At 51.3% G+C, this 16,612-nt stretch overlaps 8 protein-coding genes across 8 annotated transcripts; 3 read left to right on the top strand and 5 right to left on the bottom strand.

The window, feature by feature from the left end:
* Positions 1 to 555: 555 nt before the first annotated feature.
* Positions 556 to 2,655, bottom strand: A1O9_03504 (uncharacterized protein; the record flags this gene model as incomplete). Its single annotated transcript, XM_013409068.1, has 1 exon — positions 556 to 2,655. One exon carries the CDS (start codon positions 2,653 to 2,655, stop codon positions 556 to 558), a length of 2,100 nt encoding a protein of 699 aa, XP_013264522.1.
* Positions 2,656 to 3,739: 1,084 nt separating this feature from the next.
* On the top strand, positions 3,740 to 4,367 carry A1O9_03503 (uncharacterized protein; the record flags this gene model as incomplete). Its single annotated transcript, XM_013409067.1, has 2 exons — positions 3,740 to 4,200; positions 4,253 to 4,367. The coding sequence occupies 2 exons, from the start codon at positions 3,740 to 3,742 to the stop codon at positions 4,365 to 4,367; spliced, it is 576 nt and encodes a 191-aa protein (XP_013264521.1).
* Positions 4,368 to 5,101: 734 nt separating this feature from the next.
* Positions 5,102 to 5,851, top strand: A1O9_03502 (uncharacterized protein; the record flags this gene model as incomplete). Its single annotated transcript, XM_013409066.1, has 2 exons — positions 5,102 to 5,506; positions 5,555 to 5,851. The coding sequence occupies 2 exons, from the start codon at positions 5,102 to 5,104 to the stop codon at positions 5,849 to 5,851; spliced, it is 702 nt and encodes a 233-aa protein (XP_013264520.1).
* Positions 5,852 to 6,010: 159 nt separating this feature from the next.
* On the bottom strand, positions 6,011 to 6,889 carry A1O9_03501 (uncharacterized protein; the record flags this gene model as incomplete). Its single annotated transcript, XM_013409065.1, has 1 exon — positions 6,011 to 6,889. One exon carries the CDS (start codon positions 6,887 to 6,889, stop codon positions 6,011 to 6,013), a length of 879 nt encoding a protein of 292 aa, XP_013264519.1.
* A 594-nt stretch (positions 6,890 to 7,483) lies between these two features.
* On the top strand, positions 7,484 to 9,540 carry A1O9_03500 (AGC/NDR/NDR-UNCLASSIFIED protein kinase; the record flags this gene model as incomplete). The annotated part of the gene is made up of 3 exons (XM_013409064.1): positions 7,484 to 8,042; positions 8,090 to 9,407; positions 9,462 to 9,540. The coding sequence occupies 3 exons, from the start codon at positions 7,484 to 7,486 to the stop codon at positions 9,538 to 9,540; spliced, it is 1,956 nt and encodes a 651-aa protein (XP_013264518.1).
* Positions 9,541 to 10,035: 495 nt separating this feature from the next.
* A1O9_03499 (uncharacterized protein) lies at positions 10,036 to 11,685 on the bottom strand (the record flags this gene model as incomplete). The annotated part of the gene is made up of 3 exons (XM_013409063.1): positions 10,036 to 10,840; positions 10,907 to 11,201; positions 11,331 to 11,685. 3 exons carry the CDS (start codon positions 11,683 to 11,685, stop codon positions 10,036 to 10,038), a joined length of 1,455 nt encoding a protein of 484 aa, XP_013264517.1.
* Positions 11,686 to 12,577: 892 nt separating this feature from the next.
* Positions 12,578 to 12,796, bottom strand: A1O9_03498 (uncharacterized protein; the record flags this gene model as incomplete). The annotated part of the gene is made up of 2 exons (XM_013409062.1): positions 12,578 to 12,612; positions 12,706 to 12,796. The coding sequence occupies 2 exons, from the start codon at positions 12,794 to 12,796 to the stop codon at positions 12,578 to 12,580; spliced, it is 126 nt and encodes a 41-aa protein (XP_013264516.1).
* A 788-nt stretch (positions 12,797 to 13,584) lies between these two features.
* A1O9_03497 (beta-glucosidase) lies at positions 13,585 to 16,428 on the bottom strand (the record flags this gene model as incomplete). Its single annotated transcript, XM_013409061.1, has 1 exon — positions 13,585 to 16,428. The coding sequence occupies one exon, from the start codon at positions 16,426 to 16,428 to the stop codon at positions 13,585 to 13,587; it is 2,844 nt and encodes a 947-aa protein (XP_013264515.1).
* Positions 16,429 to 16,612: the final 184 nt, after the last annotated feature.

The raw sequence follows: 16,612 nt of genomic DNA, 5'->3' as shown, positions 1-16,612 counted from the left end.
TCCTCCTCCGAGGAGATGCGCTTTTGTAAGCTTCCAGCATCATTCTTCTCTCCAGGGTCGTCTTGTTGTGACGGCATAAACGCAACAATATCCTCCCGCTGACACGAAAAGAAGCCGTTCCGTTTTAGGCGTTGAAACCCTTCTTAGAAGCAAGTGACTAAAGTCAGTGATTCATTAGGGACGTAACCTCCAGTAAGCGCGAAGGAAGTGCGGCCTTCAAGGGCAGATCTCAACACGATACGTCCGTACGCCTTATGGCCGGGTGGGGACTTTCGGGCGTTGCGGGGATCGGGTTACATAACATGTGACATAACCATTTTCAAGTCGAGGATTGTCACGTGCAGAGCCTTGTGTCTCGCAGGAATCAGGAGATATTGTGTTCCTCGACGCGTCAATTAAGACCAGGAGCTTGGCTATTCTTTACGCTGATACAGATATCTAACGTCTTTTGACATCAATTGTACTTGGCATCCACCGGGTTGACAACGCTCATTAAGGCCATCCCACTAACGCCCATCGCTATGCACAACACAAATCTTTCGTCGTTTCTCATGCTCAATAGCAGAACCCTTCAACGTGAAGGAAGATGCCTTGAGCGCCAGTGCCTTTATGAACAGCACGTTCATCACTCAACGCAACAACGCTACGTCGAACATCATCCTGCAGCCCTTGAGGCCCACAAACCACGACTGCACTCTCACCCTCGGCTTCTTCCAGAACCTTGCGGATCAGACTCCGCGGCTTTGGACGGCCAGAGACAAGCTTGAGTCCTGTGTGTGCTGAATGGGGTTCTAATGCCGATGATTTACCGCCTTTTTCATTGACGGAGGATGAAATCGAGTCATCACTAGAAGATGTTGGTCGAACACAACAGCATGACATTGGGGCTGCGTCTTCATTGGCCGCTTTTTTACAGCAACATCCACGGCTCGCATCAGCAGCAGCATCGCCGTTTGAACCAAGTGACTGCACTTCGACCTTTTCATCCAGACCAAGTTGATATTTCTCCTCACCATGGAAAACTGCTGCCGAAGCGATTTCTGCGGGTCCATGTTCCGATGGTTCACATGGAACGCTGGCCTTTGAAGCGTCTAGTTCTTCATCGCAGGTGATGTAAATGCTGAGGTCGAGGTCTTTGTTCAAGTGGCCTTCGCTTGTTCGAATATTTGCGACGTCAGAGAGAGCATTCTCCAACTGTTCCTGGAACCAGCAGAGCCTATCCCGTGCCTTTATCACCCACACAAAGCGTATCTTCCTGGTCACAATTGCTTTTGACCCACCCACATTATCTTTCCAGCGCTGGATGATGTCCCGCATCAAAGGCACCGTGAAGGTTGCTCCAGTGCTCCCTGCAAGGAAGACAATACTGTCGAATTGTCGAAGTGGCCTAATTCTACCATACGGTCCCTCCATGCCTACAAGCTTGTGGCCGACAAGGCTCGGCTCATCATTCGCAACGCGCTGGTAAGAAGGAGCACTTCCGCTATTCGGAAGTAATCGGCTTTTCGATGCAAATCGATGAAACCGTTTTGTCCCACCTCTGCGAGCTTGGACAAGAAATTCGAGCTTCTCGTCGCACGGCAGGGATGCTATGGTGAATGGATGGCTCTGTAATGGCACCACTGTGTGACAGGAGAGGAAGACATGCTGGCCCGGGCTCCATTTCAAGACAGGCTTGTCGATGGTGATGCGAGTGATGTTTCCAGGAAGAGGAGTGAGTGTGGCTCGGTTGGCCCAAAGCCAATGTCTCCCTGGTGATCGGCGATGGAGAAAGGAAAGATTGGCAACGGCAGCGACAGCGAGTCTCGCAGTCCGATCCAAGAAGAAGATGCCTACGCAAAACCAAATGTAGGTCTTGCCATAAGTTACATGGGTGTAGATTGAACCAATCAAGCCAGCAAACAAGACTAAGTGAGAGATGACGAACACCTCGTAATTAAATCGCCTTATCGGGGCGAACGAAAAAGCAACGATGGCAGTCAGGATACACCAAGAAGCAAACCCAGTCTGGGTCAAACGGTCCGTTGACAACTTAACTCGAATGTAATCGTATCGGGCCCAGCTTCGAAACCAAAACATTAGGTGGAAGGTGGCTGTAAGCCAAAGAATGCGAGCGACCCATCGATGTAACCAATTGAGGCGCTCGTAACTCATCCCCGTCAGGCAGCCAATGATATTCTGTTTGCCAGCCAACAGGAAAATCAGCGGTAGTTGAGCCTGAGCAATACAACCACACCGATAGGCAATGTCTTCCCAGCTCCATTGGTCGCCGGTGTCGTACATGTAGAGGCACATGACGGTGATAGTGACCAGATAGGAGAGAACAACAATGAGTTTCCCTGACGGGGGTGAGCGAAGGGTCAGCCATCCGAGGCGGTAGGTTGGGAGGGAGGCAGAATTGGTCTCGCGGCCGAGAGCGGTTACTGTGGCATACAGAGAGGCCAGGAAGAACTTTGGCTTCGCGTTGAGACTCTGTTGGCGTTGCCAGAGGAGGATGTTGTCGAGGAGGTTGAGCAGTGCGGCAAACGCTATGACGGATCCAATAACAACCCAATACATTTTCTGCATGTAGAAGTAGCCCGGGACACCAGAAGTAGTGCCCATACTCCCCATGTCCATGTCGCCATGGCCATCATGGCGAGGATCGAGGCCCATTGCGGTCCGATACGAAACGGATTTGTCAATACTCTGGGTTGGTTTGGATGGGAGAGAAACAGGCCGGTCAGTAGTATCCCCGGCGAGTGCTCGATGCTCGGTATACTGAGTGCCAAGAGAAGCTCAGGTGTCTACCGAGAGTGGGAGGATGGTTTGGATCATGTCTTTGTCGAATCTGAGGTGAACCGACCAGATTGAGAGTCCTGAGACGTGTTGATGAAAGAAACGAGGGTGAATGCCAAATAGTGATAGCCTAAGTACTCCGTGCCAAGGGAATGGAATGGTACGCAGACTCACAGTGTTAGATAAATAACCCTTGGAGCTGTTCAAACGTCACGGGGAGCATGATGAAAACAACTAACTTGGTGGTCAGAAGGGTGGAGGAGTAAGAAACGTGAGCAAGTGAGCAAGTGAGCAAGAATCTGTACCAGTAGTGAGGGAGGAGTCGAGCTGTATTCCGTACTGCATGGTCTATCTTGGTGGTGGTGCTCGTACGGAGTACAACCTTCGACCCAGACTCCTACGAGGACGTGCGCTAAGAAAAGAGAAAATCGTGCTCATTGAGGACCAGCAGGGGAGCGATTGGGGTGAGACGGGGGAGGGTGGAGTCAGATCGTGCTCGGCGCTGGGATGTGACAGGCGAGAACGGGGGCCTTTCTAGAGGGCGACAGGGGCATCAACTCCCCCAAGGCGCCACCCGCAGGCGCTAAAGGCCTGGCCGGCATGGGTGTGGCTTGGGAAACTTGCTCAAGAACGCCAATGCCTAGGGCCCAAGGTCACCTCCAAGCATGTCTCTGTACGGTAAACTGCCCTCCGGGTCCTGACAATAATACTTCTGACTTTCCTTGTCCCAGATACCGGTGTATCCTGCTCACACAGCACAAACAGAGCAGGTGCCTCGTGCGGATCGGACATATGGACATATGGACATATACCAAGGATAGATAAAATCAGACGCGGTGCTCTTCTCACCACTTCCGCTGTGTTGCACTTCGAACCCGATCACAACTCGACTCAAGTCAATTCATTCGCCCTCTCGATTTAGCCACAACCAAGCATAACCACAACCACAGCCCCAACCGCCATGTCTTTGTTTCCAAGGCACGATGACCACTCGTCATCTTCATCCGAAGCAATGTCCTCCATGCACATGATCATGACCTTCACCAACTCTCATCAAACTCCTCTCTACGCCGACTCATGGACCCCCCAATCAGCCGGTGCATATGCCGGAACCTGCATCTTTCTGGTGCTCCTCGCCATGATCTTGCGTTCCCTGTTCGCAGTCAAGACCATCTGTGAACATAGGTGGGCTGCAGCAGCACGGAACCGTCGCTTTGTTGTGATCAAAGGGCTGTCGACCGAGGCGGGCAGAATCGATCGTGATCCAGATGCGAAGGTCGGCTCGTTGGTCACGGCACAAGGTGTCGAGGAACAGGTCAAGGTCGTGCAAGCTAGATCGAGACCTGTCCTACCATTTCGTTTGTCTGTCGATGTTCCTCGAGCAATCCTGACCACCATCATCGCTGGGGTGGGATATCTACTGTATGTCGTCCTCCACTGTGCAAGCTACGGATCTACATTAACCGTCATCTAGGATGTTGGCTGTCATGACAATGAACGTTGGCTATTTCTTATCAGTGCTGGCAGGCGTGTTTGTTTCCGAGTTGGCTGTGGGCCGATACGTGCATAGTGAGGAGCATGACCATTGAAACGACCTGATATGTTGTATGACTACAGTGATGCACCCCGGATGTTGCTTTGTGCTACGAGTCCCTTCAGCAGCGACACAGACTAGAATCACATTCTGTAACAGTCTCTTCGTCTGCCCATTCTTCTAAAGAGGCAACATGCCTCGCTGGACCGTTTCAAGTGGCCCGGCCCTGTCTATAGCTGAACTGTCTCAATGCTCACTGTCTCTGTTGTCCCGCTGGCACTCAAAGCCGAGTGCCAAGCCAGGCCGCGGCTGACCGGCAATACAGCGAACGGAGTGTACCAGTAACACCACTCTGCTCCACCATGGATTGTCGAAAATTGAGCGAGTTTCTCGGCCCAAGATCCCTTCTTCTAAGTTCTGACCACGCCAATTCCCTATCCAGCCATGGCTGAAAACCCTCTGCGTTCATTTGTTAGCTTCGCTCGAACTAAACAGGAAGGCAAGGGACCAAGGGACCCCAATAAGCTCCGCTAAGCAAGCTAAGCACGTCCGCCAGAAGTGACAAGGCCCCCTAGCTGTTGCTTGGTACTGCCACCCTCCTCATGTGGCCTTCCTACCGAGTACTCGATACCATGGCCCTCTTATATTCTGTGGAAGAGGGTCTTCTTTTGTGCATCTACCTCTCGTACCTCTCGTCAACTCACCCTTCCGAACTCTCCTTCTCTGTCTGTTCGAATATTCTCTCTGTGTGATCCAACCGGCCTACTCGGTAGGTTTACCGTCCTTACAATGGTTCCTCAGTCATTACTCGGTCTTCTCTCCCTCCCTCTTCTTGTCTCTGCCCATTTCCACATGCTGTATCCCACTCCACGGAGCGACGATGACGATACAGAGCCTACATTCCCATGCGGTGGCTTCCCGGTCTCCGACAACCGCACCGCCGTCTCCTCGACAGCCTTTCCTTTGGCTTTGGAGATGGGTCACGACCGAACCGTTATACAGGTTCTTCTAGGCCTTGGAAACAACGTCGGTGACGGGTTTGACATCACATTAAAACAAACATTCCAGCAACAGGGTGAAGGCGCATTCTGTCTCCCTAGTGTGCAGATTCCCTCTGGGTTGAATATCACCGATGGCACCAATGGAACTCTCCAGGTTGTCACTGACGGAGAGGGTGGCGGTGGTCTCTACATTGTACGTCTCTTTCGTCCCATGTTGAAATCTCCCTAACTCCCTCTTTAGTGCGCAGACTTGACCTTCACCTCGTCACCCACCGTCCAAATGCTACCCAGCTCTTGCGCGAACGGTACTGGTATCACCGCTTTCCCCCTCTCATCAAATGTCAACGCCAATCAGACAAATGGCGACGGCTCGCCACAGGGAGGCTCGGGTTCAGCCTCACCCTCTGGCTCGGGGAGCAGCACTTCAAGCAGTACCGCAACTGGTGCATCAGCTTCCCCCACAAGTAATGCAGCCATCCTTACTGCGGGGTGGAGCTTGTTGGGAGCAGTAGTCTTGGGAGCTGTCGCCTTGATGTAAAATACTCCCCCGTGCAGGAAACCCGAGAAACGCGACCAATCATTGTCTAGTCATGGACTTCAGCGGTCAGAAGTATAAGAGCGATTCAAAATAAGATCACTCATGCAGTGACCATAGCAGTTTCTGAATTGTTCCATTTAAGTCCTTTTTCTTAAGTCTTCATGGCCATGTATCTAGCTTGTTCCACTCGCCGAGACTCTCACTCGGCTGTGGCCCGTCCGGTCCTCCGGCACCCTCAGATAGTGTCCAGATCTGTCTTGTACTATTTGCAGGATCTGTTAAATCTACCACTTCGACCTGCTCGGGAGTAATGACGGCCACGCGAAAGTTCTTCCGCGCCAACGGCTCATCGGACAAGTGACCCGCTTTCTGACCTAAGGCTTCGCCCGCCTGTTCGTCTTTGCCCCCTGATAGTGGCTGACCAGGCGGAGGGTTCTTAAAAGAGCCGCGCATCTGAGGAGACAGGTTTTCAAAGTTGTTCTCGACTTCACGCCTCCATGACCATTCCTTTTCCTGATGGGATTGGTTGGATTGGTCCCTTGCTCTCATGTAACGTCCTAGCTCTGCCTTGACTGTGACAGTACCAGAGTTTTGTGCCTCGTCTCCACCTTCAACATCATCAGCCGCAATGAGCCAGCATCTACCCCGGATGCGCCATTGAGTCTTGGTGCCTTTGACCCAGTAGACGGCCTCGACAGGACCGCCTCCACCAGTACCTGAACGAGATTGTGCCAAATCTCCTTTCCCTTTCCCAGTGGCAAATATATCATAGACTTTGCTCATGCGAGCATCAGTAGTAAAGGTTGGGCAATCCGACTCGTAGATGGCAGGATTTTTGGTCAGTCTATTATATTCATTGTGGGAAAGGGTGGCCCAAAACCCGCGGTGAATGCAATAACGCAGACGAGGGAGGCCGGAAGGCGTAACCGTGGCTAGAACAAACTCAGCGCCCGCGCCACCAGCTTTATCGATGTGCTCCTGGAACAGTTCCTTCCAAGGCGCAACGGTGCTTTGTGTAGGGTGCGCAGTGTGAGCCATGGTGGACATGAGATGAGCAAGACGACGAACAGAACGGAATGCCAGCTTGGTAGAGGGGAGCGGAGAGAAGACGTTCAGATGGGATTTGGCATTTTCAAGAAAGAATTCGATTGTTCTATGTATACATCCGTGTCATGACTGATGACTCTGTTCATGAACATCATGGACATCATGGACATCATCAAATCGGTAATGACGTTGGGTTCATTCTGCCGAACCATTCTTGACCGCCTACCGTACCCACTCTTCCCCGCCTAACGTTGTACGTCGGAGCCAGTAGCGACTGTTGAGATTAGCGGTTGCCCCAGGAAACATCCGTTATGTTGATCCGGTCCGAAAGCGAAAGTGATTTCCAATTCACCTTTCACTTTCTTTCTCTGACCCTTTCGATCCAACACTTCATTTATTGTCTTAACCTATACAGGTTATGGTCAGCCTCCATCTGGAGTCGATCCTAACATTACTAGTCCTTCTACTAGTCCACTGCAGCCTTCATCTACCCATTGACTTGATTCTTCCAAGTACCAAGTTCTAACTCCCATTCTTCTTGCCCAGCGCTCTTGCGCACCCTACCTTGTTGACGATCAGTTCACTATGGCAGTCAGCAACCCACTCTCCCCCAAGTCTCATCAAGACCTCAATATGGCCATGCCTATTCCTCCACCACTCCTTCACACTCGTGCTGGGAATGAGCTGTACGATCGTCCTCAGACTCCTACCTCTGCAGGCCATGGCTTCACCAGCCCGGTCCAAACCCCTCAAGGCAGCCCCAGCAAGAAGCAATTGCCCCCCGGTGCAAATGACTTGCCAAATGTGTTCGACAATGCCATGAAGCTAGCTCCTATCTCCCCAACCAAGAGTCAACCTAAGTCCCCGTCTAAGCTTGACAATGTTTACAAAGACCCTTTTGCTGACACTACCATTCAACACTATGGCCGTTCCGAGAGTCCTACTCGCCAGTCGAACAAAGAGAACGCACCAGCAAGTGGGGTCAAGTATGGCACAGATGCACATCAAAACCACGCTGCCATGTCAAGGCACGAACAATATCACAAGTCTGAATCGAAGAAGATCACAAAAGGTCTAACTGCGGAAGAACTCGAAAAGTTACGACTTCCAAAGGTCAAGCGACTGGCCAATGTCACTCAATTGTGTATTTACCGATCTGTTCCCATAAACTTCTTTCACTGATCATCTTAGATTTCCTCGATCATTACTTCGACCTCCTTTCGTACGTCCACAACCGTCAGTCAAGGGAAACCCAATTCAAGGCTGCATTCCCTGCTCCACCAGACACCCCTCGGGAGGAGTATGACGCTGCTCTTCACAAATACCTTGGTCGAGAGCGCGCTAATCTACGCAAGCGACGAACACGTCTCCGACACGGCGACTTCCAAATTTTGACCCAGGTTGGCCAGGGTGGCTATGGACAAGTCTATCTCGCTCAGAAGAAGGACACTAGAGAAGTCTGCGCACTCAAAGTCATGAGAAAGAAATTACTTTTCAAACTTGACGAAGTGCGACACATTCTAACTGAACGAGATATCCTGACGGCTGCCAAGTCTGAATGGTTGGTCAAGTTGCTTTACTCCTTCCAGGACGATGAACAGATCTACCTTGCCATGGAATACGTGCCAGGAGGTGATTTCCGAACTCTACTCAATAACACTGGTGTGCTTCACAACAGACATGCACGGTTTTACATCGCTGAAATGTTTTCCTGCGTCGATGCCCTCCACACCCTTGGCTACATTCACCGAGACTTGAAACCAGAGAACTTCTTGATTGACGCTACTGGCCACGTCAAGTTGACTGATTTTGGTCTTGCGGCCGGAATGTTGAGCCCCTTCAAGATTGAAAGCATGAGAATCAAACTCGAGGAGGTCGGCAATACACCAGTTCCCTTTGGAATGCAGCCTATCGAAGACCGTTCTGCAGATCAGCGAAGAGAAGGTTATCGTTCCCTTCGAAAGAGGGACGTTAACTATGCCAAGTCTATTGTCGGCTCTCCAGATTACATGGCTCCAGAGGTCCTCAAAGGCGAACAATACGATTTCACTGTCGACTACTGGTCCCTAGGTTGCATGCTTTTCGAAGCTCTCGCTGGGTATCCTCCATTTGCTGGCGCCACCGTTGATGAAACCTGGCAAAATCTGAAGAGATGGCAACGAGTTCTCCGCAAGCCCATCTACGATGATCCAAATTATTTCTTGAGCAAGCGTACTTGGGACCTCATTACTCGCCTTGTCGCTTCTAAAGACCATCGCTTCAAGAACATTTCTGAGATTCATAAGCATGAATACTTCGCCGAGGTCGACTTCAGTTCCCTTCGCGAGCAGAAAGCCCCATTCGTCCCTGAACTTGATTCGGAGACTGATGCTGGCTATTTCGATGACTTCAGCAACGAGGCCGACATGGCTAAATACAAGGAAGTGCACGACAAGCAGAGAGCGTTGGAAGACATGGCTGATCGAGATGAAAAGATGAACAAGGGCATGTTTGTCGGCTTCACTTTCAGGTAGGTAAATTCGTTGTGAGATTGTTTTCCATATGGCTCTAACATCCATGACAGACATCGTAAACTCGAGACAGAGGGTGGAAGCCCACGCAAACGAATCGAGACAGATGGAACATTCGGAACGATCATCTAGAAAGCGCAAGCTATCTAACCGATACGATGTCTCTCGTTATCCTTGTCTACGAAACGACGTTAGGAAGTGTACGATGATGGAGTGCAGGAATAAATTCCGATGAGCATATCTAATGGATTGGGTGTAAAGCAGTTGGCGTTGGCGTTGGCGTCACGAATGAACCTATACTTGGGGTATTGGGCGTGTGAGACTGATGAGTGAACGGGAGACATTGCATTTCATTGTGTGATTCATTGGCAGAATGCCACAGGACCAGGCGATTCCTTGAGGAACAGGGCTTTTGGGGGAGAATAGTAACTAGCAACAAGGTTCACTTGAGAGCAACTGGCTCTCTAATGCCCACTTGAATCAATCTTGTATCTGAAACAGTGTTCCTGCCAGAAGTTGACTGATTCAGTCTGTCTTGGGAATATGATCTTGGTTTCTAGACATGTTCGCGTCTCAAGCCATCCATCCTACAGTAAGCCTGCAAGCAAGAACCATCGGGATGACCAATCAGCTGACGCTAGTCTTCTCGACATTGTCCTTTGCCTTGTTCTCGAGTTCCTCGTGCTTCTTCTTCAGTTCACCGATCTTCGTCTCGTGGAGCTTGCTGGCATCCATGCCCATAGCCCTCATCCACTTGGGATCGATGTTCTCGGCGTCCAAATAAGGGCTGACATCCTCCTTATTAACGAGCGCGCGAACAGTACCCATGCCCAAAAACGCCCACTGGTTCTTCTTGCCGGGACCCAGATATTCGATCTCAAAGTCCTCGTAGCGCGGTGACCGGATAGCCTCGATGTAATGCAGGCTAGACCCGGGCCAGACAGCATTGACGCGTCCGGTCTCATTGTTCTTGTACCAGGAGCGACACTCGTCGACCCAGACGGTATGGCGGACCCACTCCTGGCAGTGCTCGTTGAAGGCGTCGGTGACGTCCTGCTTGGGCGCCAGGCTGGCAATGTACTCGCTCTGGATCTTCTTGATGATCTGCAGCGCGTACATGCTCACGTACATCAGTGGGCCCATCACGCTGCCGTTCTCGACCGGCCAGTTGGGCCCGATAAAGGTCAGGAAGTTGGGGAACTCCGGGATCGCGAGCCCCAGGTACCCTTCCGGGCACACCTTCCATTTGTCGGCGAGGTCGACGCCGTTCTGCCCTACGATCGGGAACCGTGGGCGGTAGGAGACGTCGAACCCCGTCGCACACACGATCGTGTCGACCTCGACGCGCGTGCCGTCTTTGCCGATCACGCCGGTCTCATCGATTTTGACGACTTCGGTGAAATGCACGTCGACGTTGGGTTTTTGGATTGCTCTGCGGGAGGGTGGAAGAGGACTGGTTAGCGAGGCACTCTATATACACACGCCGTTCTTGACCTACTCCATGTACGGGTCACCGGGGGTGATTCTGCGACAACCAATGCCGAACGTAGGCGTGAAGCCCTTGACGAGTCTCTCGTCCTTGATCATCTCGGCCATGCGGGCCTTTAGCGCAGCCTGGCCCTGGGCCTGTGCCTCGGCGCCCTTGTAGAAGCTTCCCCAGAGGCCGTTGACCTGGTCCTCGATGGACTTGGCGTGCTCGACGAGCTTGTATGGGTCGCGGAACGAGGCCTTTTGTTCGTCCGTGTACTCGTGGTTCGCGCCGAAGTTGTCTGCGATCTGCACGAACCAGACACCTGTTGAAGGGAGATGGGCAGAGTGTCAGTCTTCAGCTCCATATACTAGACGTTCGGCCCTCGGCCCACGGCTCCATCGTCGGCATCATCTCTGGAGGAACAGGGATAGGATAAACCGGGGGAACATACCAGTGCGAACAAAGACATCGAGGTGCTTAGCGTAAGGCTGCATGTTGGGAACGGTCTGGATACTGCTCGCCCCCGAGCCAATGACAGCAACACGGTCATTTTTCCACTGTTCCTTCTGATAATCGTCCGGCCATCTCGCGGTGTGGATGATCTTGCCCTTGAATTTCTCCAACCCTTCGATATTCGGCCACTTGTAGTTGTTCAGAATGCCGGTGCCATGGAGGAGGACATGGCATCTCTCTTCGAAGGTGCGGACCGTCGAGCCGGTCGTGGGATCTGTCTGCTTGAGCTTGACCAGCCATTCGCCAGTCTGCTGTTGCCAGTAACAGCCGATGACTTCGGTGTTGAAGGTCATGTATTTGCGAAGTCCCCATACCTCGCACACCTTGTCCAGGTATTTCCAGATGTCGGGGCTGTAGGAGAAGAAGCGAGGCCAATCGGGCTATGATGCAGCGCAAAGCCGACGCTCGTGTCAGCGAGCTACTTTTGCGGAGACATGACAATGGCGGATGCCTCAATCGATAGGGAGACCAACTTACATTCAATGCGAATGGATATGTATAAGCATGGCTGGGGATATCGCATGCACAACCTGTAGGATTGTCACATAGTCAGTATACGGTGCAATGCCACACCGCGCACAGTTCCTCAACGACTTGAAATGGTGTCGACGCCGATCCAATGCCTCGATCTCCTCGGTCAAATGCTGAATACGGGACTGATACCATACCCAGGAGCATGCGTGTGACCTGCATAGGCGTAACCGATACATCCACCATTGGCAGCTGACGGAACCAGTAATAAAATCTATGAAAATGGAAAAATCAAGAACTCACCAGGATACCGATTTTCTAGCCAAGTGCCACCGATGTCTTTGTTTTTCCTAAAATGCTATCAGGGTCCAAGAAGCAATCGAGCCCAAGGGAAATTTTAGCAACGGACTCATAGATAACGTGCTCGACGTTCTCACACAGCTTCTGGATGTGGTATGCGTTCATGATCCCCGTGACCCCGGCACCGATGGAGAGCACGCGGATCTTGCGCGTAAAGGGGCCATGTAGGATAATGTCTGCGTGGCAGCCCTCGGGCCGAGGCCACTCGTGTCAGCAAGGGCCAAATTTCATAATCTGAATGGGAATGGAAGCATGGTGTCCGGATCTGAAATAGAAGCAGGCAACAATGCGACACAAAGGCCGATTTGGAGCTGTTGTGACGGTGATGAGCGCCAAGAACGGAAAACACATCATTCACATGATGTCAACGAGCGAATCCGCCTGGAGGCCTGATACCTTGGGTTTCTGAGGGCTGAAGAAAGTGTGTCGAACATGGCAGGGTGACTGATCGTGGGCAAGTCAAAGACAGACGTTGGACTCACCTGGAATTTCATACTCTTCCTTTCGTGGAACCTGGTTATTAGCATATCCATCAGTAGCCCAGTTGGCCATGGCATTGATGTCTGGAGCCATTGTTTAGATGGGAAGGAAATACGATGTGGAATTGGAGAGGTTGTAAGTGCGTGGAGCGATAAGAAGAGAAGCAAGTGAGAAGAGTTTGAATAGAAATCTTCACGTCTCACGTCAGAATTAACGACGACGAACACCGTGCGTGACACGAGATGCGGCAACAAAGCTGTGAGACAAAACTAGAAGTATGATGGAATCAGTGACCGCCTCAAAAGTGGGTTTCTCCTAATCTATCTATGTCAGGCCCGAAAGTTGAAATGCTCTGAGGACCAGTTCCTGTAGTCCTGATAGGTTCTATTAATTCGACCATCCGAAGTCCGTGTGCGTGATGGCATGCGCATCCTGCTGAGAGTCGACCAAATGAATCTGTTGGGTGCTTTGTGAATTCGCGCCATGGCGACGAAGAGCAGGTGGTCCCATGCGAAGCGAGTAAGAGTTACAGAGGGAGGATTTGTTTGTCATCACTGTGGGGTTGCGGGGAAGTACTTGACTACTTCTCTTTCCTTCCTCGGTCCAAGTTGGGAATTTTGCCCCTAGGCCATGTCATCCGAGGTTTAGAGTCCCGCCATGACCAGACTTTGTCGAGTAAGTAATTCTTAGGCATGGATGAATGGAGCGATAGAAGGTGGGATGGTCGTGGTCACTTAATTCAGCCGTGATCATTGTTTTTCGTTTAACATACCCCATATAGCATGACTGCCTCGGTGCTTATTGCCACCTGTAATTGGCAATTGTATGAATTCGACTGCTCGAAGTAATCAATTCCAATCCAAGGGAATTGCAGGGTTTCCTTAGTAGATTCCTTGTACGGATAGCTCTCTCGAGCTTCGACCAACAGCAAGTGTAAATTCACCCTCGGGCATAATCCAATTCTGTCGAACAACAGACCAGAAGCTCAAATCCTTCCTAGTCAGCGTGAGGTTGACGAGTTGTCTCTCACCAGGCTTGAGCTCAATCTTCGTGAAATTGCGCAAGGACTTGACGGGATTAGCAATAATCTCTCCGGTCGTTGGTTCTGTTATCGATCCGGGTAATGTGACATAGAGTTGAACGACTTCCTTTCCCTTGCGGTTTCCTTTGTTAGTCACGCTAACCTGAACTGCCACGTGCTCTTCGTATAGTGATGGGTTGCCTCCTTCTGCACCTCCAGCCGGACTTGGTTCATGGTTGAGATCATATCCATCAGGGTAAGGGTATGAACCTTCCTTGACTTCGCTAGTGCTGGAGATGTATGGATAGATGTATTTTCGCAGCTTCTCGAACCCGCTTGGTAGCAATGCACTTTCTGCCGGAGGAATGCTCTCATTGTAGCTCGGCGGGCTATGGGATTTTGGACGCGGTAACGGGAGTGCAGATTTAGGTTTCAGCTCAGTAATCGATAGGTCCGAGATGTCGAATGTGGTAAACGATAATCCATGGCCGAAGGGATAGCGAGGCTCAATTCCTTCGCGATCAAAATGTCGGTAATCAACATACATTCCTTCCTTGAAATCAACCTGAGGAATAAAAGCATTCGGATAGTAGAGTACTGGAGCTCCTGGGCCATAGTCATCGAGACTCTTTCCAACGGTGTAAGGAAGTCTTCCTGACGCATCAACGCGGCCGAACATAACATCGGCCAGAGCATTCCCGCTCTCCTGACCGGGTAGATTGGCGAATAGAATAGCCTTGACTGCAGGTATATCTGCAAACTGTTCGACGATGATAGGACCAACGGAGTGAATGACAACCACGACAGGCCCGCCACAGCTTTCAGCGACACTAGAGATGAGAGAAGAGCCCCGTTTTTGAAGTTCCAAGTCATTTCTATCAGCTCTCTGCGTTTCCCAGAACCGATAGCCTTCGCCGGAATCAGCGTTGCCGAAGACAATGCAAAGATCATGTTCCGCAAGTTGCTTCTTCAGGGTTTTAGACAACTTGTTGGCGAGGGAGCTTGTAACATCGACAGTAGACAAGTCAAAAGAGGCGTTTATAGCCGACAGAGGATCTACCAGATAGGTGAATTCCGTGGCCCCAGATCCCCAACCCACAGCAAGAGTGCCTTGGTTGCAACCTCTATCTTCACAGTGGTTGGGACCTTTCCCAGGACCCGCATCTTCACCAATGATGGCCACTTGCTTTCGGCTGCGAGAGCCTAGCTGCCCAAGGGATGTGCTCAAAGGCAAGATATCATCATCATTTTTCAGCAGGACGATGCCTTCGGCGGCAACCTGACGTGCGATTGCTCGGCTTTCGTCGTCTTCGGTGTCAACAAATTTATTAATAACGACTTTTTCTTGCTTGGTACTGCTTCCTTCGTGCAAATGACCATATTCCTCATTTGTCCATGACGAGAAATTTGGAATATGCTCTTCCCACGAATCTTGTCCAAGTTGATACCACGCAGCAACAACACGGGTAGCCATATCATTGAGTCGAGATACGGGAAGGGAGCCATTCAAAACGGCCAAGGTCAGTTGACTACCCCAAAGAGATTTCCCATCGATCCAATGGAGGCCATCTCCAGGCATAGACATGTCTAAACCTGCAAGCGCAGAAGCGACACCACTCCGTTGAGCCAACCAATCTGATTGGACAAAACCTTGGAAGCCAAGCTCATCCTTGAGGATTCCGTTCATGAGTTTACTGTTGGCACAGGCATAAGAATTGTTGACCATCTGGTAAGAGCACATGACACTGGCGACCCCGGCTCTCACACTTTCAGCAAATGGCCATAGGTACAGCTCATGTAAGGTCCGATCATCGATATTGGAAGAGAGAGCCTCTGGGATACCCCATTCAAAAGATTTCCGGAAATGCTCTTGCTCATTCCCGATTAAATGTTTTGCGGTAGCGATAATACCCTGAGATTGAATGCCTTGAATGGTCTCGTAGGCAGCCACGCCTTGGAGCACCGGGTCACTGCCAAACCCTTCCCATACTCTTCCACCAGCAGGGTTTCTGCCAAGGGGACCCATGGCTGGACCCAGGAGGACATGCACACCTTTGAGCTTCGCCTGACGAGCATGGGCGGCGCCTCGCCTACGCATCAAGTCACGATTCCAAGTGGCACCGACGGTGATTCCAGCAGGGAATGAGGTGATATGGTCAGCGAATCTGATGCCAAGAGGGCCGTCCTGAAGACAAAGCGCAGGAAAGCCAACATTGGTGGCAGGGGCAGTGTTGCCGACACAGAGATCTTGAGCCCATCCAGTGCCTGTAGTAATGTTGACCTTCTCGATAAGGGTCATACGTTCAATAAGCTTCTGGGCCTTGTTGTAGCTCACTTGCCATGAGGACAAAGTTCCTCCCAGAGGGGTTGGATACCACGGGGGAGACTGGCCATTGATTTGACTTTGGCCGGTCTTCCATGCCCAATATCCACTCCCGCCGATGACGGAGACCAAGGCAACCGCTATAAGGAGACAGGAGGCAATGTATGATCTGGAGAGTCTGTGGCCGGCGAAAAGGCGAGCATATAGTGATTTGGGATATCTGGCAGACTGGGTTGATCCAGAGGGGCCCAACAGAGTGGCATGACTCTGGTCGGGTTGGTCCTTTACATCGTCGTCCGACAGATCTCCGTCATCTTGGTCACCAGTGCCAGCAGGATTAATCACAGGGTCATAGCGGACTTTTGAATGTGTCTTGGACATAACTATCCTTGTTACTGCCCTTGATCAGAAGTTGTTCGGACTCGGTCAATTTAGGGGTGACAAAACTGGCGGGAAAAATAGGATGGAACCAATCACCCGCAGCCGGGAAAACAGTTAGACAGGCGGCTAGGCCGGATGAGGAGTAGGGGCACAGGATGGGCCTTACCGGCGCGAGACGGCAGTG

The sequence above is a fragment of the Exophiala aquamarina genome (genome assembly GCF_000709125.1).
Source record: "Exophiala aquamarina CBS 119918 chromosome Unknown aczIA-supercont1.2, whole genome shotgun sequence".
NCBI lineage: Eukaryota > Fungi > Ascomycota > Eurotiomycetes > Chaetothyriales > Herpotrichiellaceae > Exophiala > Exophiala aquamarina.
The sequence above is the reverse complement of the archived record's forward strand: the minus strand, read 5'-3'. Positions and strand labels throughout refer to the sequence as shown.